The sequence below is a fragment of the Halichoerus grypus genome, chromosome 10 (assembly GCF_964656455.1).
Source record: "Halichoerus grypus chromosome 10, mHalGry1.hap1.1, whole genome shotgun sequence".
NCBI classification, from domain to species: domain Eukaryota; kingdom Metazoa; phylum Chordata; class Mammalia; order Carnivora; family Phocidae; genus Halichoerus; species Halichoerus grypus.
Window position 1 is genome coordinate 35,339,852 of NC_135721.1, and position 25,808 is coordinate 35,365,659.

Genomic DNA, 25,808 nt, shown 5'->3' on the forward strand with positions numbered 1-25,808 from the left:
ACTCTATCTGGGAAATTAGTGACCAGTGTGCTTGCTCCCTCTGGTGACTGTGTGCCTGACCTGAGCCAGAGGCCACAGCTGGCTCTCCTTTGAAACCAGCTTCACAGGGAAGAGCCCCAAGAAGGAAGATCAGATGGGTATGTGATGTCACAGGCATGGAGAGAGGGGAGCACTTTCTTCCCGAGGCCCACACGCTGCAGACAGGGTTTGCCCCCCCACCCCACAGCCTGCCCCTGCTCCCTGCAAGAAGTGCCCACATCTAGCACTTGGTAGCCAGTTATCCACATGTCACTCCCACGGCTCAGATTAGGGTCAAGGATTCCAAGATGGCAGGGAGGACCCGCTGCTGTCCCCATCCAGGGCCCGGCCAAACGGACATGTTGCCTGTGGACACAACTCCTACAGATTTCAAAGGAGTAGGGGGCAGGGGAAACACTTGGCAGTTTATTTGCTTACAGAGTTTTCAGGACCTCCTGTTTGCAAGACTTTGGGCTGGGATGATCTATGACCCTTCTCAGTGTAGGGGAGGAATAAGATATGAGTACACGTGCCCTGCCGGGTGGAATGTGACAAGCCCATGAGAGGTACAGGGAGCTTGCAGACATCACAAGACTCTGAGATGGCTTCCAGAAGTTCCCTCAGTACTGGGTCTTGAAGTGTGAACAGGATCCCCATGTTGGAAGTGTGGCAGGGCATTCTGGGAGGAGGCTACAGTGTGGACAAACATGAAGGTGACAAAGTGAAGGCCTTGTTCAGGGAATGGCAAGGCCCCTATTCTGCCAGAAGGGAAATGTTCAGGGGAGAGGCCAGGAAACAAAATTGAATATTGCAAAAGTGGGCTGAAGAGGGTCGTGGGGTGTGCTGAACGCTGCGTGACAGCACTTGGCCTTTGCTGGGTAGACAGTAGGAGGCCAATGAAGGGACTGAGCTGGAGAGTGACCCCCATGCCCAAGCTCCCTTGAGGGAAACTTCCCTGGCTGGGATACACTGGGGAAAGAGACCCAGGGCGGGCATGAGCAGAGGATGAAGAACAAAATATGGGAGTGTGGCCAGCAAGCGAGAGGACCAAGACCTTCAGTGAGGGGGTGACCGAGGGGGTTGAAAGGAGGGTTTGCACTGGAGAAGCAGAGGTCCCCCCTCTCTGTCCAAAGGCTGTCCCTTTGGAGGTGCTGTGGTCCCAGTACTCAGGCAGAGACTCAGTTACAGAGAAGCAGAACTGGTCTGCCTGGAGAAGAGCTTGGGCCCTGTGAGCTCCCGTCGTGTTCCCAGACATGGGCACGGAGCCGGGGGCGGGGGGCACGTGCCATGTTCTGCCTGCTCTCTGGAATGGATCATGTGAGCCGGAACAGGCTAGGGGACCAGGCAGGGAGCCGTGGCACCTTGCCTGGCATGGAAGTCCCCTGTGGGCCAGCTCCACGCCCTTTCACCACATCTCAATGGGCAAGAGGCCAGATCTGCCCCAAATGCTAGTTGCCAAGAAGTTAAAAGCCCCTGCTCACCCTCCGTGTTGATTCTGAAAACAAAGGTAGAGTTCTTTCTGCAAAGATGAAGCTCTTTTTTCTCTCTCTCTCTTTCAACATTTCCCTGTTATGTTGTGATGAATAGGTGGGTGGGGGACTTCAGAGGTCTGGAGTGATGGTTCTACAAAGTGAGCTGAGAGCAGACTGTCACACATACGTGAGAGGAGAGGGCTGAGGGACAGCCACCAGCGTGCTCCACATTGTGCCACAGAGCAAGGGCGGCATTCCTGACCAGGAGCCTCGGGGGTGGGTGCCGAGTGAACCTGACCTTCAAGGCTCCCAGAGAGAGGCAGACCTGAGCTGCAGATGTGGGACCCGCCGCCCCTGGTGCCTGGGAAGCTTCAGCAAGGGAGGACACTGCTCCCAGAGCACGGTGCCCAGGCCCCAGGGTCCTCCACTGTCACACTCCTCCAGGTGGAACCTTCTGTTTAGGGGTAGATGTCAGCCTCCATATTTCTGCGGCCCCTAAGAAGAGGCTGGTTTCCTTCATTGTGAAAGCCTCCTTCTCCTGCCAGATGAGAGACGCAGCTGGGACCAGTGTCCTCTTTCCAGAGATAGATGGAAGCACCTGGCTTTGAAGAGGTTTGGATGAGCCTGTGTTTTAGCATCAGGTCTTCATTCTCCAAGCCTGCCCTGCTCCGTGTGGGGCCCAGGGGAAGTGTATAAAACAAGCTGACAAAGTGTTGAAGAAAATATACTCTGTCCTCCTGCCTGAACAAATGTAGCTTCATTCATCCAGAAGGCCAGGCTCCAATCTACAATTCTCACACTCTGGGAAGTTTTGTGAACTCGGCAGCATGGGGAGAAGCATCCCCCCTGCAGATCCCTGACTATTCCCACCCCCAGATCCATCCCACACTCTGTGGATCCTCCAATCTAGAAGCACCAGGTCTGTGTCCAACCCTGCCAACAGCTGCCCCTTGGCCACCCCATGAGTCTAGGGATACACACACACACAGTCCCAGGGAAGAGACTCAAGCTATAAACCCAGGATCCTGGGTACCTGGAGAAGTGGGGTGTGGACTCCAGGCAGTTACTCCCCCATTGCCCCATGGGGAAGGCTGCAGCCAGAGGGATGACCGAGCAAGTCTCTTTAAAGCTTGGCACCTGGGGCAGGACCCCAGTTCTCCAGGACCCTGTCATGGGGATTGAGAGAGAAGCTGAAAGAATATTCCGAGACAGGATTTCTGAGCAATACAGCCCCTGATGTTATCTTTAAGGTCACTGTGCCTGTTAACTTAGCAGGAGTTCCTCAATCGTACAGCCATACTTCAAAGGGAAACATAAGTTTAATGCTATTGTGCATTTGGTTTGTCTTACTTTCCCCCCTTATTTGCATCAACATGTCATAATGAAAGATATTCTAGGTACAACCATTTCCTTGTTTTAGGGATCTCCCGTGTTGCAAAGTCCTGTCTACCTTTCCAGAAATGGCTGCATGGGTGAGGCTGTTGGACCTCACCTACGAACCCACGGCAGCCCATATTCACAAGGGGAGACAGAAGTATTTCATGCTGGCCTGTAAGTTTTGTCTCCCAAACTACCATTTTCTTACTTCATTTCCTTACTTCAATTTCTAACTTACTTCATTTTCTTACTGCAATCGGGTCACTTTTTCTCGGCTCCCCCCACCCCCACCTCAAAGCGACTTGTTATCTCAAAATCTGTTTTTCTCCCGCTATTGTCAGGCCGATCTCTCTGTCACACTGAGTGGAAGGGTTGAACCAAGGGAACTTGACTGTCCTCAGACAGGTGGAAGCCTCCCCCCCAACCCCCCACTGCTGGAACTGCACTGGGGACACTGAAGAGCAGTTTAAACAATAGACGTCGAATCCAAAACATTTCACCCAGAGTCTTTGAAGGAGACCCGCACCGCGGCCATGAGCCTTGAGTTTGGCTGCCGGCCTTATTCTCACCAGGCAGTCAGCCCCCGTTGAATCAGCAGCAGGGGTAGAGGAAGGTAGATACCACAGATGCTTTCATTTTTAGAGGGTTTGGTTTTTTTTTTTTTTCTTATTTGAAAGTCGGGGAGGGGAGCAGGAGGGGAATGAAATGTGAACCTTGTCGAGATGCTTCTCAGCAGGCCTTGTCAGTGAGTTAGGTAGCCTGGGTGCAGTGGCCACACAGACGGGCGGAGAGGACCTGGCTGTGTCTATACCCTCTCTCTTCTTTGGGGATTTGGTAGCAATCAGAGTGGGGTGAGGTGAGTGGTAAGGCCGCTGTTGGCACGAGAGCGTATGTCACACTGACTTCTAAGGCTTGGGGAAAACAACTGGGCAATCCGTGTGCTCTGCCTCTGTTGGTGCCCTGTGGTCAAGGTTGGCTTTTGTTGCTTGTGTAGACGGGGTGACAGGTGTGGGCCTCACAAACTCAAGCCAGCCAGTTAGGGGGAAGCTCCGTCTGTGGGGCCCTGTGTTCCCACGGGGCCCTTCAGTCCAGTTCCACAAAACTGGGTGGCGACTTTGGGCATGTTGGACACGACAGGGATAGACCAGAGTTCGGGAAAAGTCACAAGGCTGTCTCTGGAGGCTCGTTCCTCACACAAGGCAGCGTGTGCACCTATCAGCCAAAAAACAATTTAAAGAGAAGAAGCCAGCGTGCAATGTGTCGCATCAAGGTATGAAGCCGGGAAGAAGTCCGTGTGATGGGGAAAGAGAAAGCTTCTCCGAGGTGCAGAGTGGGGGGGCCAATGCCATGCCTGACACTGTGCCTTGGCCTCCGGCCTCTCCATTCGCCCTCACACCACCTCCACAAGGCAGGCGCTGGTCACCACAGGTGACTATAGGAAACTGAGGCTCAGGGAGAGCATGTAGTTCATCCAAGGACATGTGGCTGGGAGTGGCAGTAAAGACCACGAGTGAGGTCTGTCTGACTTTGCCTTGACTGGCTGGGCCCAGAAGGGTAGGGTTTGAGCAGATGGGAAGAAGACAGAGCGGATCGTGTGGCCAGGAACCCAGCTGTGGATTAATGATAGCGAGGAGCTGGCGCGGGGCCGGGGGGGGGTTGCACCAGGGAAGAGGGGCTGAGATGCAGAGGGGAGGAGGTGCGGGCAGAGCCCTGGCAGTGCGAGTTTTCCCGTGGGGGCAGCAGTGGGCACAGGGCCAGGAGAGGGGGGCGGGGCATCCAGGTTGGGGAACGAGGCAGAAGCATTATGCAGTGTCAAAGTGGCACCTGGGCCGTGGGAAAGGGGTGCATCGGGGAGACGTTGTGCAAGAAGCATCAGGAGGCTCAGTGACGGGAAGGAAGAATCAGAGATCTGGGCCTACTGGCTGGTGGATGACAGTACCACAGAAATGGGAAAATTCAGGGAAGGGTTGGCGGGGCATGGAAGTCCACTGGTTCAAAGAAGCAGCTGTCCTGGCTGGTTGCCACGTCTTGTGAACAACTAAGTATCACAGTGGAGTCCCGCCATAGACAGTTGGAGGTATGGCACTGGGGTCACCACAGAGGAGGAGAGGTGAGGGCGAGAATCCAGGAGCCCCCCAAGGCAGCAAGTAGCAAGGGTTTAGATTCCAATGGCCTGTGCTCAGGAAGATTCCAAGTCACAGCATAAACCTTTAACAAATGAAATAGCCACCTTCAAAAAAGGTTGTCTAAAGAAAACCTAGCACCTGAATTTGTAGATTATTCTTGATTCATCCTCAGACAATAGAGTTCAATATTTTGTCACACCAAAACAGAGCCGATGACAATGTTCAGGGAGAGGGGTTGTTGCTTCCAGAGTCTTCCATGGCGGGGGGGGGGGGGGGGGTGTGTTTTGAATCGGTGAGAGCAAAAGCATTCATATGAACTCAGCCTAGCCCGGGTTCTTATCTCGAGCTGAGTTTCTGTTGAGCTTCTTTTATGGGGAAAGTATTGTATTTCAACTCTTAACTCTTGTAAAATTTTTTGATTGTTTAAAATAATTTAAGATTCTATGTAATTACTATTTGTTTTAGCCCGTTGATGACTGGGCGGGCATATATATGTAAAGCAGGCAACACTGACCCCTCTCTAGGTTCTGAGCACACTTTGACTGGGTCAGAGCAAACTTTTAGATGTGGAAAAAATCATCAGCACAAGATACAACTGATAACAGTTAAAACTGCATAGAGTGATTTAGTCATAGATAGAAACTGTCTAAAGATTTGTGTTTAGGTAACATCAGGTTAGGTAATTACCTAACATTAGGTTAAGTAATTAGGTAACATTGAACACAACACAAAAAAATTACCCAGACAACGCTTGATGAAAATTCGTTCTTGATGATATAATTCTCTTCAAAATATCTGTCTTTGTAAACATGACATCCAGACATCCTTGGGGTCAGAACAATGGAATGAGGCCTTCCCTCAGTCATGAGGCTGGGTGTAGCTCTGCCCACTTTTGTGGACTCTGTGGAGGTTGGGCTGGACCCCAGAGGTGGTCAGTGACTTTGAACGGTTGGATGGCAGGCCTGCAAGGTTCCGGTGGAGGGCTGGGCTTTGCTCTGCTCCAACACAAGGGGTGGGACTGTGCCCAGCAGACGGTGGTGAAAGGTTATGGCAGGTAGAGAGTGAACACTGCTCTGAGTCTAGAAATAATAGGCTCATCTAGATGGTTGACTAAGTTAAACCCTTAATGCCTGTCAAAACAAGTAGATTGAAATCTGAGGGTGGTAGGGACTCATGGGAGCATTTTTAAAAGTGAAATAATATAGTCAAAACAGTGTGCAGGGAAGGCAGTGTGTGGTTTGGTGTTTTGTTTGACCAAAATAAAAAGGGGGTGCCCACACAAGTGGGCTTTTGATGGGAGCCAGGCCACCGTGACAGAGAAAGGGAATGTGATTTCTGTAAATTGTCTAAATTAATATTTCTAGAGCTTTCATGGCCAATTTAAATGGATCGTTAAAAGGTTTTTGTTTTTTGTTTTTGTAAGCTTTCCTGAGTTTCTCTCTGCCATTCTGTTGGAGAAGGATGGTTGGGGAAACGTGACTTGAAATATGTAGGGGAGTTTGGGGGATTTGCTTGAGTCAACACTGGGGACCATTATCATGTTCACACCAAGAGAGGCCTTAAATCCATGGGAATCACGACAGAAGACTGAGACAGAAAATCTACCACAGCCAAATTTACAAAAGCAGGTGGTTCTCTAAATGGAGATCACACGAAACAGGGATTTGGTGTGGTCTTTGGGGGACCAGCTGGTCATTCGTGGCAGAACGCAGGACCTCCCGGAGATCTAGGATAGAGTTCTGTTGATGGGCATGACGCTGTGCTCTGATGTTATCATCCCAGCTCGCAGTGGTGCAGAAGTCACCCACTCCGGGGACAGGGGGAGCTCTATCTATCCCATCACCAGGGAAAGATGGGGAGTAGCATGCCCCCTGTATCTGTTATAACTACCGTGTTCCTCTCCATACCAGAGGAGCTCGGGGGCAGAAGGGAGGTCATTCACCTTTCCTGTTTCTTCCCTTCCAGTTACGTTAGAGCAGTTCTGCCTGGCAGTGAGGAGCTGTCCTGACCAAGAGGACCAGTCTTTGTTCATGAAGGTAGGTTATCAGACAAAGTACTGATTTCCTTAAAGGCTCGCAGCACTTTTATTGCCCTGAGGAGAGTTTCATTTTTACAAGCAGGAGTAAATTTATCATCCCTGAGTTCTGGGCTCCGTGGGGATATACTTGTCATCGGCGGGTAGGAGGGTTGCTGGTTAATGAGCACAGCCGCCGTCCGTGGGGTGCAGCAAAGTGACAGGAGAGTGGGTGTCAGCTACTAGCAGGGAATCTATTTAATTCTCCAGAGGGCCTCGTTGGTTCTATTTAAGCTTATCTGACAGAATCTTGATTCTTTGAGCAGATTTATGAGGCTTGGCCAAATTCCATGACTCTCGCTGTACTTTTTAATTAAGACAAAGGATTCCATACGTTCTGTGTCTGCCACATCCTCGCTTTGGTCACCGTGGGGAACACTACACAAATGAGACTGTTCAGATTAACCACTGGAGTGGGCATCTTATGTCATAGATTCCTTGCCCTTGAGCGGAAGACAAACTTCGCTCTTTCTGGGTAGCAGTTGTTTTATTTCCTTCCGAATGACAAAGGAGCACAGGTGTGGTATAACCTACATTTAGGTTATACCTCCAGGTGAGCCCAAAGTATGGGAAAACTTGGCCGGTAGCCTGAATGAATTTAATGAAAACTTTGCCTTGGAAGGCAGAGAGTGATGGATACCAGCAGGTCACGAAGGCACACAAACACCTTTCCACCAATGACTAAGACTCATGTTTTCACCTAGAAACCATACTTAGAGTGACCTTGAGACATATGCATTTCCATGACGTCATTTCAATTCTGTACCATCAGGAAACCGTGTGGTCCAGGAGCTGTATCTCTTACCTAAACACCATACCAGGTGTCCTCCAACTTTAGAGATGGGTGGAAAAAATAGGGCGTCACTATAAGGGATTTCCAACTCATTTGCCTAAGGTGTGATATTTTTGGTCTGTCTTATTTTTTTCGAAGCTTTCAGTGATGTTAATTTTATAATAAAGAAGTGCTGATACTGAATGATGGATGTGTCTGGGAGACCTGCTCCACCAGAGTCCTGGGTATGCTACAACGACTTTGAACGGCTTCAAGTCATGCACACGAGCTTTTCTCAGTATTTTGAGGTTTTTCACCGTTAGTCCTCAGTCTCCTGACCTGACACCTATTCCCCAAGGACCTTTCCTCCCAGGTACAGGCTGTATTTCTGTGGCCTTGAAGCGACTCTTGGGCCCCAGACACTCACCTCTTGACCCCCAGTCACTATTCAAGGTGACAAGAGCGCAGAACCTCTTAGCCCTTCCTTCCTATTCTGTCTAGTGTTGCTTCTGTGTGCCAAACACACTCCTGCGTGCTGCTTGGTACTGCTGGGGACGTGGGATGCCTCAGTGACTCTGAGCTTCTCTACGTCTCTAGCAAGAGGGTGGAAAGAGTTGCCACCAAATCCTGCTTCTCCTCTCAGTTTCTCACCTTCCTGCTGACTCTCCTACTGCCCCAGCCTGGCTTCTCTGGAACATTGACTCAGAAACTAGCAGGTGCAGGTGGCAGAGGAAGGTTAAGATAGCCTGAGGTGTCCTGGAATGTGCATGATCTCCAGGGACATCCAGTCTTTTCTGTCTTCCCTGTTGGTTTCTGCAAAATGTACCGGGGCGGCCAAGGACGATGTCTGTGGGTGTTTTCTCAATATTTGCAGGTATTTGAACAGGCATCATCAAAGAAGTTTCACTGAACAAAATGTGTGCTCAGTTCATATATACTGAAACTATTTTATGATTTTTTTTTTCAGGGGATTGAGGTTTCTAATGTCACGTATCAGAGAGCACTACGTGGGTGTGACAATGGTGTACAGGATTTTTGTAGATGTTATGTGGGAGAACTTGCTCAGGGTGACAGGAGATCATTTTGATTACAACCAGCTTACAGTCTACTATATGTTTACTGGGCTGAGCTCTTCACTTTGAAGATGATCTGCAACAAACTTCAATATTTAATTCAACTTCGTTGGGTGACAAGTTGTTGGAGGCAAAAACTATAGCTCTGAACCAAATATGCTGGGTTGTTTTTTTTTTGAATGATATTTGCATGCAGTGCTGTTGTATCTATATGTTGTCAGAGATAACTGAGACCAAGGGACAGTTATTCCATTCAGATCTGTAAGTGTGCTCTATACATAGACCGCAAGAAGATGCAAGAGTTGAACATGTCGCTAAGCCAAGGTCAGATATTGGTTGAGCCAAGGTCAGATATCTCTGGAAAAACAGAGCCAGGGTTTGAGACTTTGGAGGTGGCAGAAGGGAGAGTCTTCATCTGACAACCAAGAACAGTAGGGGAGAGAGGAGAAGTGACTCCCCACCCTCATACTGCTAATTAGCAGACAGCAGAACTGGGACCAGAAAGCCAGGTCTCTGGAGCCTCAAGCTGGGCTTCTTCCTGGGACCTCCATCCAGATGAGTAGATTCACAGAAAAGTCTACCACCTCACCCCCTCCACCACACCAGAGCCACATGGGAGGTCAAACTGCAGTGAAACCACAAAATCGCTCTTGTGGCTTGTCTGGTAGAATCGCTCTTATGGCTTGTCCCTAAACACACCCCATTTGTTAAGAGGACCATGAGATGGAAGGGAGCTGGCTTCCTCATGACTCAGTTTCCTCACCTACCAAGTAGAGGTCAAGGCTGTTACTGACTTAGACTTTTCCCACCACTGCAGCCGTGTCGAGGGGCTAGGAAAGAGGTGCCAAGGGATAAGACAGCGGTCACTAGGGTTTGCCTTTTTGTGTGATTTCGCTATAATTTGAACCAAAGAAAAGATTTCAATTCTATAAAGTACTTATGTGACCCCATTCATGTCCATACGTACCTGTTTCTTCACTCGTTCTTAGTTCTACTGGCCATTTAGTCTCTTCGGTCTTCTGCGGTCACTGCCCCGGAGAGCCCCGTTACCCCTCAGCTCCAGCCCCACACCCGCTCGTGCCGGGCAGGTCTGAACCTCACATGTCTTTGTCTTCCCTCCTCAGCCTCAGATCCGTGGCACAGCCTACGGCTCCCCCGGCTCTGAGGTGGCCATGTTACACGAAGTACAGGATTAATCCTCCACAGCATCTTTCAGAGCCATCCCTTTCCCTCTCTCCCAGAACAGAGGACCTGGGCCTGACCCTCCAGGTGCAAGGCTGGTCCCCACGCTACTGGGACCCAGGTGTGATCTTGGGCAGGTCACTTCTATCTCTTTTAGCCCAGTGTCCTCTTGTGGTGAAAGAGGAAATGAATTAGATGACCCGCCAGAGACCCTTCCAGCATCCACACTCTTTGAATCTATGCCTGGACATGGCCAAAAAGCCTATGTCTCTGAACACACTTGAGAATGGGCCGGCCTCGACTGCCTGCCTCTTTCCTTCAGGCTCAGCAAAATCAACTTTCTCAGAATCCCCCATCTACTTGTCACTCTTCTGGATTCATTTCCAGCCATAGCGCTCTCTCTCCTTTGGCATAGGGTGATCATAGAACTTATCAGCCAAATCTGGATTTTTTTTAAAGTGAAAGGGGGCACCACTGAAAATTAAACTTGGGTGGCTGGCAGAGACCGTGACTATCCCAGGCAAACCAGGGCGTTTGGTTAGCCTATTTTTGAATCAAATCCAAAAATCCCTCCCTCAGTCAAAGGGCTCAAGCTTGCCTCATAAGGCTTCGCTCTCAGAGTTGGTCCAGATGCTCCTTGTCCCCACTCCCCCCACAACTGTCACATCTTAAAAATTGTGCTCTCCTTTCAGTGATGGAAATTGGCAAGAAGACAGACCTCTTGCTGCCAATCTGCACTTGGACCTTCGTTTTCTAAATCAAACATAAATGATCACACTTCCTCATTCTGTCCTCCAGGGAGTTTCTTACACACCTGGCAGCAGTCATTTCCAATTTGGGTAGGAGACAACAGCCCTAGCGAAGATCCTCACTGGGACAAAGACTTCCTGAGGCAATCACCTGCTGTGCCTCCCTGCTTCCCTTGGAAAAGCAGGAAGGACGTTCAGGGGAAAGTGGCCATTTCCCGGGAAATGCTGCTTCCCCAGATCAGGAGACAAGAGCTCGTTGAAGAAGCTTTGGCTGATCTGTTATAACTGGGGCAAGACAGTAGAATCAGCCTTCCCCACTCCAGTGATGCTGAGCGAGTGCCTGGAACATTCCTCACACTGCAGCCTGGCTTAGCCTCTCTGCCTCAGCGCTCTGGCTAGGATGTACCATGTGAAGATAAGGTGGCCCTTTCTGTAGGTGGGGTCCGATATCAGACCACATCTACTGCAGAAAACAGTCACAAGAACTAAGCTGCCTGCATGAAAATAAATAGCACATCTTGAATCTTGGCTCCCCAAATTGCAGACCTTTGGTAGGACTCCTGCGCCAGCAGCCATGAGTGCCCCAGCCCATCCTCGGTGGAGTGCTGGCCGAGGGGGCAGACTGCCCGTGGCACGGCGGGCGATCCCTTGGTCTAAGGACACAAGCAGAGCAGTTGTCGTATCTGCTGGCTGCCCGGCTGGCACGTGCACGGGCCCATCGGAGTTGGTGGGCACAGTTGCCAGCTGCTGAGGCTGAGGTCGAGCAAACCTGCGGAGAACGGTGCCCCAGGAAGGCTCCACGGACCCGAGGTGTGCTGGGCTGGCGGGAGTGCTGCCGGAAGCTTCCAAGTATGAATGCTGCCCCAAAGCACACAGGGGACACTGGGCAGACGTGGACGGAGGGATGCCCAGCCTCCCTCCCCCATGTCCCCACAGCACTGTGGTCTGGCCAAATCGAGCCCTTTCTCTGTCTAATGAGGTGCCAGCAAATTGGACACACTTGAGTCCTTCTTGAAACCAGAAGTTGTCGAGTGAACGACATGACCCAACCCATCAGTCCTCCCAGTTTACACAAATACAGCTCCTTCCCAGAAACGGCTGTTTTCTCCTAGCCTGATGGGATCCCAGCCTGGTGGGGATGAGGGCTTACCTTAGCACGGGAATGGCCGGGCACTGAGGAGAAAGGGGATTTTCCACATGACCGCTCCACTGACTCACCTCCCCTCAGAAGGTTTAGAAACACCCAGCAGGCTGGTTATCTAGAGTTCTGAAGTTGTCATTGTCACAAAGATTCTTTCTGCTTCACTTCTCCTAAAGTCCCCTCCTTACTCTACCCACTCCCCTCCATGTTGCTTGGCCCAAGGGGCAGACACTGAGCCATTCAGTTTCAGGAATGGCCAACACATCCTTGCAGGGGCTCTGGGTGCGCTTCTGCACGGTAGAGAAGGGTTCTGCACCTCCAGCCCTGATGGGGTGCTCGCCACGGCAACCCCAGTGTCTAAGCAGGGCTTTGCAGGGGACTGTCCCTGCTTCACAGGCGGCTGGCAGCGGCAGTTTGAGCCTGTCAAGTGGGCGAGGTGGGGTTTTTCCCTTTTTCCTGCATTCTAACTGCTCTTTCTTCCTTTTCTCAACATGTGTAGGTGGTAGCTAGTTTAAGCAGCAGACCTAGCAGCCAGGAGTTAATTATAAGCACCTCCCATCAAGTGCAGGGAGGACTGTGATGTCCTTCTTGCTGCAGGGGGCCTTTTTAATACCCACGGACCTTCTCACAGGCCTTTGCCTTGGAGAGTGGCCTGGGCCCCTGAGCAACGAGCGGGAGCAAACATCCTGTGTGTGCACCACCCATGCCTGTGGCCACTGCTCAGTCATCTGGGCCTGGTCATGGGAGCAGGCCTCCCACACAGAGGGAAAAGGGCTCTCATCTGGGCTTGACTGCATTTTTGAACCCAGCCCGGGGTGAATCGAGTCAAGCCCTGTTTGAATTCCTTGAGCATAGACTGTGACGGCTGGCAGTGGTCTCCGGTGTCGAAATTCAGTCCATATCCCCGTTCATTTCCTGCCCCCGTCTCTGCTCCTTGCAAGCCAGTGCCTCATGGGCAGACGTGAGCATGTGGCTGATGATGTTTCTAAGATAAGGTGTTCCACAGGAGCCTATTATGTGCCAGGTTATGTTTTTCTAGTACCTGGCTCACTTGAAAAGATATATTTCTATTTTTTTTATATTTAATAAGGGAACAGAACCTCTAGTGCCATAGAAATCGAGTTTCAGGCCTAGTCTTCTGGCAGTAACTGGTTTTCTCTCATGCCCATACCTCTAATACAATTGATGCCCTGGAATGCCTCCCCCCACCTTCAATCCTGGTCCTCATCACAAGTTCCAAGTCTGTGCTAAGGTTCTGCAGTGCTCCTCTCAAACCCACCCCCCACAATCTCAGGGACAGTTATCCCGCCCCATGAAATTGTGGAAAGGGATCTTTGGTGCATAGGACTAACTTTTTAACTCAAAGGAACAAATACCTAATAAGAGCATCTCAGGCTTTACCTTAAGTCAACAGAAGGGTTATTTTGGTGATTCTCTGCAGACGCCTGTCACAATCCTTCTTCGTAAACATTTATGAGGGCCCGTTTTGTGCCAGTCACCAGACTAGGCACTGGGGATGCTCATATCAGTAAGATCTGGCCCTCATCCTCAGGTAGCTCCTTGATTAGTAGGGTGTGACAGGTAGTTCTTACACCCCAAAAAGCAAGCATGTCGGGGTGGTCTAAGCACTGAGAGCGAGGAAATTTAGGTTGCTAATGGAGCACTCAGCTGGGGTGCCCAACTCAACATGGGCTTCAAGAAGACTTCAGAGGAGGTAGCATTTGAGCTAAGTCTCTATGGCTCCGCAGGAAATTAAATTTAACCAACTGTGTGGGTTCCACTGTGCTTACTGGTGGTGTCAATGTGAGTTGTGTTCTGAGCTTTCCATTTATAGAGTGTTTCAGGTGCACTGATGCATGCCTTGAGAGCTGGCTGCCAAAGTAGGGGGCCCAGACAGCTGCTTCTCCAGGGGAGGGGTAGCCAGAAGCTTCCATTCTTACTGTGCTGTGCGTGTTTCCTCATTATGCCATAGCTATCTTGGAATTACACCATTCAATATTCCTTATTTTGGCTTGGAAGACTTCCCTCACTTCCAAAGGCTAATGTCAGAGTGAGGCGCCTCTGAGAGGGAATGCAGCAGAAGCCATCCTCAGCTAATAGTTGCTCTATGAGCATGAGATGGCTGTTGGGAAATTAGGAGGAAAAGGGCAGAGGGATTCCCTGTCCTACAGTAAAAGAACTTGCTCTGCTATCTGAGAGTCTGAGGAATGTGGCAAAGCTCAGCACTCACACTCATACAAAGCTCTCATATTGGGGGAAATGGACCAATGCTTTTCCAGGCTAATGTCATCAGGTGCAAGCATGACATGTGCCGGATCACCTAAGAGGATCATACGATCACATGGATGGATGGCAGCAGTTTGTGAGAACATTACACCTGCTCTGCCCCCTTGATACTTCTTTGTCAGGCATCTAAATAAATATCTAAGTGAGGAACCAGCTGGAAAGCAGACATCCCAGCATTCAGAAAAGCAGTGACTTTCCCGAGAATGGAGAACATAACCCTCTGGGAATTTCTGGCCCTGTGAGTCTGGCACAGGACGTGTGGAGGTGGGTCCCTCCCCAAACACTCTGCCCTCCATTTCTTCCCTGCACAGCTCTGGGGGGCAGATTTCATTCCAGACTGTTCTAGATGACAGGGCAGAGGGCAGAAGAGGAAATCACTTGAGACAAATAAGAGAAATGGAAGGATTTGGTAAAAGCTATCTGTGGGAAAATGAGAGCAAAATTTGGCCCTAGGGGCCTAAAGTGAGAGAAGAGAACAGGGCCCAGCCCAAACTTGTTATTTTACTGTTTGAATAAAGAGGTCAAGACACTGAAGTGCCCAGGAGACTTTTCTTGAGTGACTTACCCAGAATATGGAGAAATTCCATCGGGGTTTTCAGTGATAGGAATGCTGGCTACCATACGTTAACAGAATTATGGAGTGGCTGCAGGGGATGACAGATTTCCCAGCCCACGGTGAAGGAGACATTAGCACTAAAGTTATGTGGGCATCACACCGGACAGCTCTGATGAAGGTGGCAAAGCTCAGCTCTCCCACTCAGCCAGCTCCCCTGCTTGCGGCCGACCGTGTGTGCAGCCTGACTAAAAACTGCACATGTTTGGAGACTTAAAGATTTCTGCTCCCTGCACCTTCTCAACTCTCCTCTTACCCTTTCTAAATGTTAGCCACTCTGGTTTTGGTTAATTTTACAATGTTCTTAAGTCTACTCACACACACACACAGACACACACACACACACACACACACACACCCTGTGGATATCAACTTTGAGATGGGGAAGAAAGAAAAAGTTTAGTTAGATCAACTCCCGAAGGAGAAAGGGAGGAAGGAAAAAGGAACTTAGTTTTGGAAAAAATGCCAGGAAAATAGCCAGCATGAAGGCACCAGTCAACCACCTGCTGCTTCTTCTCAAGTTCTCCAGATGGAATGTGTTCACCTTTAAGAATATCTTTCCACCTTCATCTCTTCCAGGAGTGTAAAAAGAACAGGAGGGGATGAAGCAACTTGATGTGTTCTTGAAAGCCTTGCCTGATGGGAAGGACAACTAGGAATAGCCTATTGATGATAGTTTGATGGATATGTTATTTGTGAAAGTGCTTTCACAGAAAACATAACACTGAATGTCAGGATTAGGACCAATTATATAAATGAGATGAACAAACCTATTGTTAAAAGTGAAAGACTCTCAGTTTGGGTGAGAGTCTCAGCTGTGTGACATGTGCAGACATGCAGACTTCTGCTTCCAGGAAGACGAAGCAGACAAACTCATCCCTATTCTTTCTGATAATTTCAACTAAAAACACTGGACATTAGTTATAAAACTAGCATAAGAAAACTGAAAGCAGACCAGCTAGGGACCTCAGGAATGATGTGGTGGGAGTCCCCTGGATTTTCTCTATGCCTCATATATCCTATATTTGGAGCTGAAGAAGCTGGAAACCTGGAAAGGGCTAACAAGAACAGACCCCCCCCCCAAAAAAAGCTTACTCTAGCGAAAAGCTAAAGGACCAGAAAAGGGCCAGCCTGGCAAGACAGAAAACCTGTAGACAATAATTGCTCTAATCCAGCCATACCTACAGAAAAATCAATGGGACCACCTTCATCCATGCTGGGAAAAGCCTTATGGGAAATATAGATTTCCCTGCTCACTAGACCATAAAGAGGAAATGTGACCTCACCACTGGGATTGTGTCAGAGGAGACCTAGTAGGGAACTAGGAGTTTCATCTCCACTTGGCAATAAGGAGATCTCACCCCTACCCCACTGCAGTGTCTTTGGGAAACACACAGGGAGCCTGGACTTCCTCATCGCGTAGTAACAAATCACCCCTCCCCCTTCCTGCTATGGTGGTGTCAGAGAAGGTCAAGTGGAAATTCAGGACTTTCACCACCACCCAGTGGTAATGACACCAGTGGTATCAGGAGAGGTCATGTAGAGAGTAGATATGAGGGACTCCTATCCTCCCAGCCAAGGTGGTTATCAAAGGAGGCCTAGTGGGGAGCTACCCACCTCTACCCAGCAGTAACGGGGGACACTTCCCCCACTTGGCTGTTAACAGTGGCTGCAGTACATGCCTCCCTTCCACTGAGGGGGCAGTATCACAGAAAGTTCACTAAAATGAGGTTTAAAGAAGATCCAGAGTCTCATAACCTAATACCCCAAATGGTCAAGTTTCAGTAAAAAATCACTCATAATACCAAGAACCAGGAGGATCTCAAACTGAATGAAAAAAAGGCAATCACTGATATGAGAGTAATGTTTAAATGATCTGAAAAAGATTTTAAAACAGACATCAAAAAATGTTTCAAAGTAATTACAAACATGCTTAAATAAATAAAACAATAGAAAGTCTCATCAAATAATCTCAGCAAAGAAATAGAAAATATAAATAACCAAATGGAAATATTAGAACTGAAAAATACAATAACTGAAACAAATATCTCAATAGATGGTCTCAACAGGATGGAGGGGACAGAGGAAAGACATTATTCTAGAACAAAAGAAATTAACTGAATCTAGGGGCACCTGGCTGGCTCAGTCAGTGGAGCATGTGACCCTTGATCTTGGGGTTATGGGTTCGAGCCCCACATTGGTTGTAGAGATTACTTGCAATAAAATCTTTTAAAAAGAAAGAAACTTCTGCATGTGGCTGTCCAATTTTCCCAGCACCATTTATTGAAGAGACTGTCTTTTTTCCACTGCATGTTTTTTCCTGCTTTGTTGAAGATTATTTGACCATAGAGTTGAGGGTCCATATCTGGGTTCTCTATTCTGTTCCATTGGTCTATATGTCTGTTTTTGTGCCAGTACCATGCTGTCTTGGTGATCACAGCTATGTAATATAGCTTGAAATCAGGCAACGTGATGCCCCCAGCTTTGTTTTTCTTTTTCAACATCTCCTTGGTGATTCGGGTCTTTTCTGATTCCATACAAATTTTAGGATTGTTTGTTCCAGCACTTTGAAAAATGTCATTGGAATTTTGATCGGGATGGCATTGAAGGTATAGATTGCTCTGGGTAGCATAGACATTTTAACAATGTTTATTCTTCTGATCCATGAGCATGGGATATTTTTCCATCTTTTTGTGTCTTCTTCAATTTCTTTCATGAGTGTTCTGTAGTTCCTAGAGTATAGATCCTTTACCTCTTTGGTTAGGTTTATTCCGAGGTATCTTATGGTTTTTGGTGCTATTGTAAATGGGAAAATTGGACAGCCACATGCAGAAGAATGAAACTCGACCATTCTCTAACACCATACACAAAGATGAACTCAAAATGGATGAAAGACCTCAATGTGAGACAGGACTCCATCAAAATCCTAGAGGAGAACATAGGCAGTAACCTCTTTGACATCGGCCACAGCAACTTCTTTCAAGATACATCTCCAAAAGCTAGTGAAACAAAAGCAAAAATGAACTTTTGGGACTTCATCAAGACAAAAAGCTTCTGCATAGCAAAGAAAACAGTCAACAAAACAAAGAGGCAACCCACAGAATGGGAGAAGATATTTGCAAATGACACTACAGATAAAGGGCTGGTATCCAAGATCTATAAAGAACTTCTCAAACTCAACAATCAAAAAAACAAATAATCAAGTCAAAAAATGGGCAGAAGACATGAACAGACACTTCTCCAAAGATGACATACAAATAGCTAACAGACACATGAAAAAATGTTCATCATCATTAGCCATCAGGGAAATTCAAATCAAAACCACATTGAGATACCACCTTACACCAGTTAGAAGGGCAAAAATGGACAGGGAAAGAAACAACAAATGTTGGAGAGGTTGTAGAGAAAGGGGAACCCTCTTACTGTTGGTGGGAATGCAAGTTGGTACAGCCACTTTGGAAAACAGTGTGGAGGTTCCTCAAAAATTTTAAAATAGAGCTACCCTATGACCCAGCAATTGCACTACTGGGTATTTACCCCAAAGACACAGATGTAGTGAAAAGAAGGGCCACATGCACCCCAATGTTCATAGCAGCAATGTCTGCAATAGCCAAACTGTGGAAAGAGCCAAGATGCCCTTCAACAGATGAATGGATAAAGAAGATGTGGTCCATATATACAATGGAATATTACTCAGCCATCAGAAAGGATGAATACCCAACATTTTTTACATCAACATGGATGGGACTGGAGGAGATTATGCTAAGTCAAATAAGTCAAGGAGAGAAAGTCAATTATCATATGGTTTCAGTTATTTGTGGAACATAAGGAATAGCATGGAGGACATTAGGAGAAGGAAGGGAAAAATGAAGGGGAATCAGAGGGGGAGACCAACCATGAGAGACTATGGACTCTGGGAAACAAACTGAGGGTTTTAGAGGGGAGGAGAGTGGGGGAATGGGTTAGCCTGGTGATGGGTATTAAGGAGGGCATATGCTGCATGGAGCACTGGGTGTTATACGAAAACAATGAATCGTGGATCACTACATCAAAAACTAATGATGTATTGTATGGTGACTAACATAACATAATAAAATTTAAAAAAAGAGAGAGAAACTAACTGAATCTAAACAACAAAGTGGACATAGAAGAAGAAGGAGGAGGAGGAAGAGGTGGAGGAAGAGGAGGGGGAAGAGAGCATCAGGGGCCTTTGGTACTATAACAAAAGATTTAACATTTGTGTCATTGGAGTCTCATAAGGAGAGGAGAAAGATGGCAAGGCTGGAGAAGTACTCAAAGGAAAAATAGCTGAAAATTTCCCAAATTTGGTAAAAGATATAAACCTACACATTCAACAAACTGAATGACAAACAGCATAACCGAAAGAAATCCACACCAAGACACATCATAATTAAAATTCTGAAAACTAAAGACAAAAAAATTCTGAAACTAAAGACAAAAAAATTTGAAAGCAATGAGAAGGAAATAACACCTTTTCTATAGGGGAAAATCAATTCAAATGACAGCAGATTTCTCATCAGAAACCATGGTGCCAGAAGGAAGTAACACATTTTCAAGTGTTTGGGGGGGGAATCCATCAACCCAAAACCCCTATATCCAGTGAAAATATTCTTCAGAAATTAAGGGAAGATCAAGATATTCTTAGATGAAGAAAAACCACAGGATTTGTCACCAGGACACCTACATTCAAGGAATGGTTAAAAGAAGTTCTGTAGGCGGTGCCTGGCTGGCTCAGTTGGAAGAGCATGTGACTCTTGATCTCGAGGTCATAAGTTCAAGCCCCACGTTGGGTGTAGAGATTACTTAAATAAATAAAACTTTTTTTTTAAGATTATTTATTTATTTATTTATTTATTTATCTGACAGAGAGAGAGACAGCAAGAGATGGAACACAAGCAGGGGGAGTGGGAGAGAGAGAAGCAGGCTTCCCGCCAAACAGGAAGCCTGATGTGGGGCTCATTCCCAGGACCCTGGGATCATGACCTGAGCTGAAGGCAGACACTTAACGACTGAGCCACCCAGGCGCCCCAGATAAATAAAACTTTAAAAAAAAAAGAGGTTCTATAAACAGAAAAGAAGCAATAAAAGAAAGAATCATGGAACATCAGGAAGGAAGGAACAATGCAGCAAGCAAAAATGGTAAATTCAAACTACTTTCCTTCTCCTTTTGAGTTTTCTAAATTATGTTTAACAATTGAGGCAAAGATAGTAACACTGTCTCATGTGATTCTAAATGCATACAGAAAAAAATATCTACAACAATTATATTGTAAACAGAGGAGGGTAAAGATAAATAAACACTTAAACCTTGTACCACTAGACTATGAAACTGTGATATCTCTCTGTATATATATATATATATATGTGTGTGTGTGTGTGTGTGTGTGTGTGTGTGTGTGTGTGTATATTTCCAACCTTTTACTTTCTATCAATCTGTATGATTCAGTAGATAGCATAAAGTTGGTTCGTGTTTTTAATCCACTCTGCTGATCTCTGTCTTTAAACTACATTTGGGGAACCTGGATGGCTCAGTCGGTTAAGCATCTGACTCTTGATTTTGGCTCAGGTCGTGATCTCAGCTGTCATGAGATCAAGCCCCACATTGAGCCCTGCATCAGGCTCCATGGTCAGTGAGGAGTCTGCTTCTCTCTCTCTCTCTCTGCCCCTCCTTCTGCTCATGCTCTCTCCCTCTCTCCCTCTCTCTCTCAAATAAATAAATCATTAAAAAAATAAACAACAAAAAACAACTTGGTTCAAAAATGTTCGAAGAACTCGAATAAACATCTCTCCAAAGAAGATCTTCAAATGGCCAAAAAGTACCTGAAAAGATGCTCAACATCACTAATCTTTAGGGAAATATAAATCAAAGTTACAATGAGATACCACTTCACACTCATTAGGATGGCTGCTATAAAAAAATTGAAATAACACCTGTTAGCCAGGATGTGGAGAAACTGGAATACTGGTACACTATTGGTGGGAATGTAAAATGATATAATCATTATGGTAAACAGTGTGGCAATTCCTTAAAAAATTAGAAATAGGGGCGCCTGGGTGGCTCAGTCGGTTAAGCGTCTCCCTTCAGCTCAGGTCATGATCCCAGGGTCCTGGAATCCAGCCCCACATCGGGCTCCCTGCTCAGCAGGGACCCTGCTTCTCCCTCTGCCTGCTGCTCCCCCTGCTTGTGCTCTCTCGTTCTCTCTCTCAAATAAATAAAATCTTTAAAAAAAAAAAATAAAAATAGAATTACTGTGTGATCCAGTGATTCCACTTCTGGGCATAGACCCAAAAGAATGGAAAGGGGTGACTCAAACAGTTATCTGTACACTCATGTTCAGAGCAGCACTATTCACAAGAGCCAAAAGGTGGAAGCAACCCAAGTGTCCATCAGCTTATGGATGGATAAACAAAATGTGACACACACATACAATGGAATATTATTCAGTCTAGAAAGAGAAGGAAATTCTGACACATGGTGCAGCATGGATGAACCTTGAAGACATTATGCTAAGTGAAATAAGCCAGTCACAAAGGGCATATATTGCATGAGTCCACTTACATGAGGTCCCTAGAGTAGTCAATTCGTAGAGACCATAGAGGAAGTAGAAGGGTTGTTGCCAGGGACCATGGGGGCACAAGAATGAGCAGTTATTTATTGGGTACAGAGTTCTAGTTTCATAAGATGAAAAAAAATTTGAAGATGGATGGTGGTGACAGTTGCAAAGCCAAGGACAGATAGGGAATTGGGAGTAGCAAGAAGTTAGGATCAATTACAGGTTAAAACAAGTCAGAAGAGAAGAGCCTGGCTGAAGGCTTTTCTACAAGTTGCTTAACCTGTCTGCATGAAGTAGGGGTATGGTATGGTTCTGAGCCAGTTTAAATAGTGGATTGTGTAAGGAGCCCCAGAGGGAATAGCCTCATCTCTGCCTGCAAAGCTTTGCTTCCTGAATCTTCCCACTCCCACTGAACATGGTAAGGCCAGTACACCGCAACATCACAAGGGAGAGGGAGTAGGTTGGCCAGAGTATGGCAATCACAGGATAGCTTGAATTCTGCAACCAGCTGTAAGACCCCCAGTAGAAGAAAAAGTATTTTCTTATCAGTCTACCCCCAGGTTCAGAAGCGCCAGAGCTCTGGTCTCCCCTGTTTCCAACAATGGTATTCAGCATGCTGCTGAAAAGACGTCTCAAGGTTACCTTCTCCAGAGCTTTCCCTCTGTCTCCTTTTTGGCTTGTCAAGTTCTTGCTTCCTGCAGATGATTTTCTGCACTCTTTGTTTCCCAGTGTTTGAGGACGCCAGGATATAGCTATGTCTAGACTTTTCTAATGAGGCATGAAATAGGACGTGCTTTGGGTCTGGCTGTCTCTGGCTTGTCCCTCCCTTCTACCACGCCCTCTGTGTTTGATCCACCATGACACCAGCATATGGTCCACCATCACTTTACTGTGATACTCATCTCTCATGGAAAGAAACTTGTTCCCCTGCCACAGAATGTGGTGGTGAAGAACAGGCCACCCCAGGCTCCTCTGTGTCCAAAGATCCAAAAATTCAGAAAGAAAAGATCACCTTCATCCTCAACCCTCTTTCTTCCAGAGCACTCTGAGCTACCAGAATGATTCAGCTGCTACTGCCTGCCAACTTTCTTAAGAGGAGCATTTAAGACACAAGAAATATTGAGCAGATTGGATTTTAAAAAAAAATTTTTTTTAATTAACATCTCCAGGCAGTTTGGAAGGAAAAGAAACTTTGATCTTGAACAACTTCCATGGGTGATCAAAGAAAAAGACACTAAAGTTGCCTCTCCTTGTTTTCCAGTTAAATATAAATAAGACTTCCTCTCCTATGAAAGCTGATGAACTCACACCTGGAGCTGATGGCTTGGAGGAGGCTGGGCAGGTGCATCATAAGGATTAGAGATAGGCATTGTTCCAGACTGGTCCAATTTTTAATCACTTTCCTATTGCAGGGAATGCCCTTAGGAATTGCAAAGCCAATGCTTTTTGCTAATGCTGGCAGAAATTCCTTAAACCAAGAGATGGTGCCACTGCCCATCAATTTTACAAGGCAATAATGCAGATCCCAAGTGGCTAAAGTCTGAGGCAGAAGGCAGAGCACTTCATCACAGTGAGAGAACTGGGTTGTTGCTGGGGGAAACTGTTCTGATATCATGCTGGTATTACCATGAATTAATAAGCTTTGTTTATCTTTTCTGACATTACAGGTCCAACTTAGTCCTTTTGCTTCATCTTCTTGCTTATTATGCAGCTCAGGCCATGGATATAGGCTGCCTACTTGTCATAAATCGCAGGCAACTTCCCTTCTTGCTGCTCTTGGTCCCAGTGGGCTTATGCTCTTGGGAACCAAGGCACTCTGAACTCTTCAGTTCCACAAATGCATACTGAGCCCTGATGCTGCGCTAGGTGCTGCAGAAATTTCAATATGCCATGAACCATAGCTCCTGCCTTCCTGATCACCTTGTGGGCAGGGAGAAAATCACATGGGCAAATAATTACACCAACAAGCAGAATGTGTAACAGAGGGGAACACATACCTCTGTGGGAACCCAAGAAGGGAAGAGGTAACTTTCAGTGGAGGAAATCAAGGAGGGATCCTTGGACAAGGTTTCAGGACAGGGAACCCTTAGAAAATATAGCTATTTCAGCTTGGAGTTTGCCACAATGAAGAAGGAGGAGCCTGGACATAGGAAGATGATATATTTCAATACAGCAAAATGGCCTTGCTTAGAGGTGTGTAGTTCTGTGCATTTTAACACACATATAGAATTAAGGAAGCGCTGCCACAATCCAGATACAGAACAATCTGCCCATCCTACAATCCCTAATAGAATGGCTTTATAATCATCCTTTCCTTCTTCTGATAACTCCTAGCAACCAATGTGCCATTGTCCATCGCTGTAGTTTTGTCTCTGGAGAATGTTATGTAAATAGGATCATACAATATGTAATCTTTTGATATTGACTTCCTTTACTCAGCATGTCATTTTTGAGATTCAGCCAAGTTGTTGCATACATCAACAGTTATACCTTTTCATTGCTGAGTAGTTTCCATTGAATGGATGTACCACCGTTTGTTTATCCCTTTACCCAGTGAAGGACATCTGGGCTGTTTCCAGTTTTGATGACTGTGAGTAGGGCTGCTATAAATGTTCACATACAAGTTATTATATTATGTAAACATAAGTTTTCTTTCTCTAGGGCAGTTTCTCAAATTTAGCACTATTAACATTTTGGGCCAGATACTTCTTTGTTGTAGGGGGACTGCCCTGCGCATTGTAGGATGTTTAGCAAGATCTCTGGCCTCTACTTACTAGATGTCAGTAGATATCCCCAAGTTATGACAACCAGAATGTCTGCACACATTGCCAAATGTCCCTTGGGGGGACAAAAATCATCCACAGTTGAGAACCACTGCTCTAGGGTAAATACCTAGGAATGAGTGTATTGGGTCATGTGGTAAATGTCTGTTTAACTTTATAAGAAACTTCACATCCCCAGTGTATGAGAGATTTGGTTGCTCAGTATCTTCACCTACATGTGATATTATCAGTATTTTTTTTTGTTTCTGCCATTCCAATAGGGATGTAGGAGTAACTCATCATGGTTTTAATTTCCGTCTCTCTAATAGCTAATGATATTGAAATTTTTTCACATGCTTTTTTTTTTGCCATCTGTATATCCTCTTTAGCAAAGTCTATTCAAATCTTTTGCCCATTTTTAAACTGGATAATTTGTTTTCCTACTGTTGAGTTTTGAGAGTTCTTTATAAATTATGGATACAAATTCTTTCTTAGATGTGTGATTTGCAAATATTTTCTCCAAGTCTGTAGCATGCATTTTCATCCCCATAACAGTGCCCTTTGCAAAGCAAGTTTTTGGTTTTGATGAAATCCAATTTTATAAAATAGTCTTTGATAGATTGTGCTTTTATTGTTCTATCTAAGAACTAAGAATGTTTAACCCCAGGTCATGGAAGGCTTCTCCTATTTTTTTTCCCAGAAGTTTTAGATTTTTATATTTTACATTTAGATCAATGATTCACTTTGAATTAATTTGTGAACAGGTGTGAGGCTTAGGTCAGGTTTGTTTATCTTTTGACCATTGATATCCAATTGTTTCTGCACCATTTGTTGAGAGACTAATTTTTCTTCCATTAATTATTTTTGTATCTTTGTCAAGAATCATTCAGGCATATTTGCATGGGTCTATTTCAGGGTTCTCTCTTTTGTTCCATTGATCTATGTGTCTATCCCTTGACAATACCATGCTATCTTGAATACTGTAACTTTATAATAAGTCTTAAAGTCAAATAGGGTGGTTCCTCCAACTTAATTCTTCTTTTTCGAATTGTTTTAGTCATTCTAGTTTCTTTCCCTTTCCATATAAATTTTTAGAATTAGTTTGTCTATATCTACAAAAAAATTCTCTGAATTTGATTAGAGTTACATTAAATCTATGAATTAATACGGGGAGAATTGACAAATGTACTATTTGACTCTTCTAATCTATTTTATTAGTTCTTCCATCAGCATTTATAGTTTTCAGCATAAAGATAATGTACAAGTTTTTGTAGATTTATGCCTAAGTATTTAATTTTGGGGTGAGCTATTATAAGGGATATATTGGTTTTTTAAAAAAGATTTATTTATTTGAGTGGGAGGGAGATAGAGGACAGAGGGAGAGGGAGAGGATCCTCTAGCAGACTCCCCACTGAACACGGAGCCTGACACAGGGCTCCATCCCACGACCCTGAGATCATGACCTGAGCCAAAATCAAGAGTCGGATGCTTAACCGACTGAGCCACCCAGGGACCCCAAAGGCATATTGTTTTAAATTTCAGTTTCTAACAGTACATTTCTAATATCTAGGAGTACAATTGATATTTT

General features: G+C 46.1%; 1 protein-coding gene across 1 annotated transcript in view; it reads left to right on the plus strand.

Annotated features, from left to right (window-relative positions):
- ACOXL (acyl-CoA oxidase like) overlaps positions 1 to 25,808 on the plus strand; it is a 348,558-nt gene that overhangs the window by 285,884 nt on the left and 36,866 nt on the right. The window contains exon 17 of the mRNA XM_078056280.1: positions 6,959 to 7,029. Within this exon, the coding sequence (XP_077912406.1) occupies positions 6,959 to 7,029 (71 nt within the window). The remainder of the gene's footprint in view (positions 1 to 6,958; positions 7,030 to 25,808) is intronic.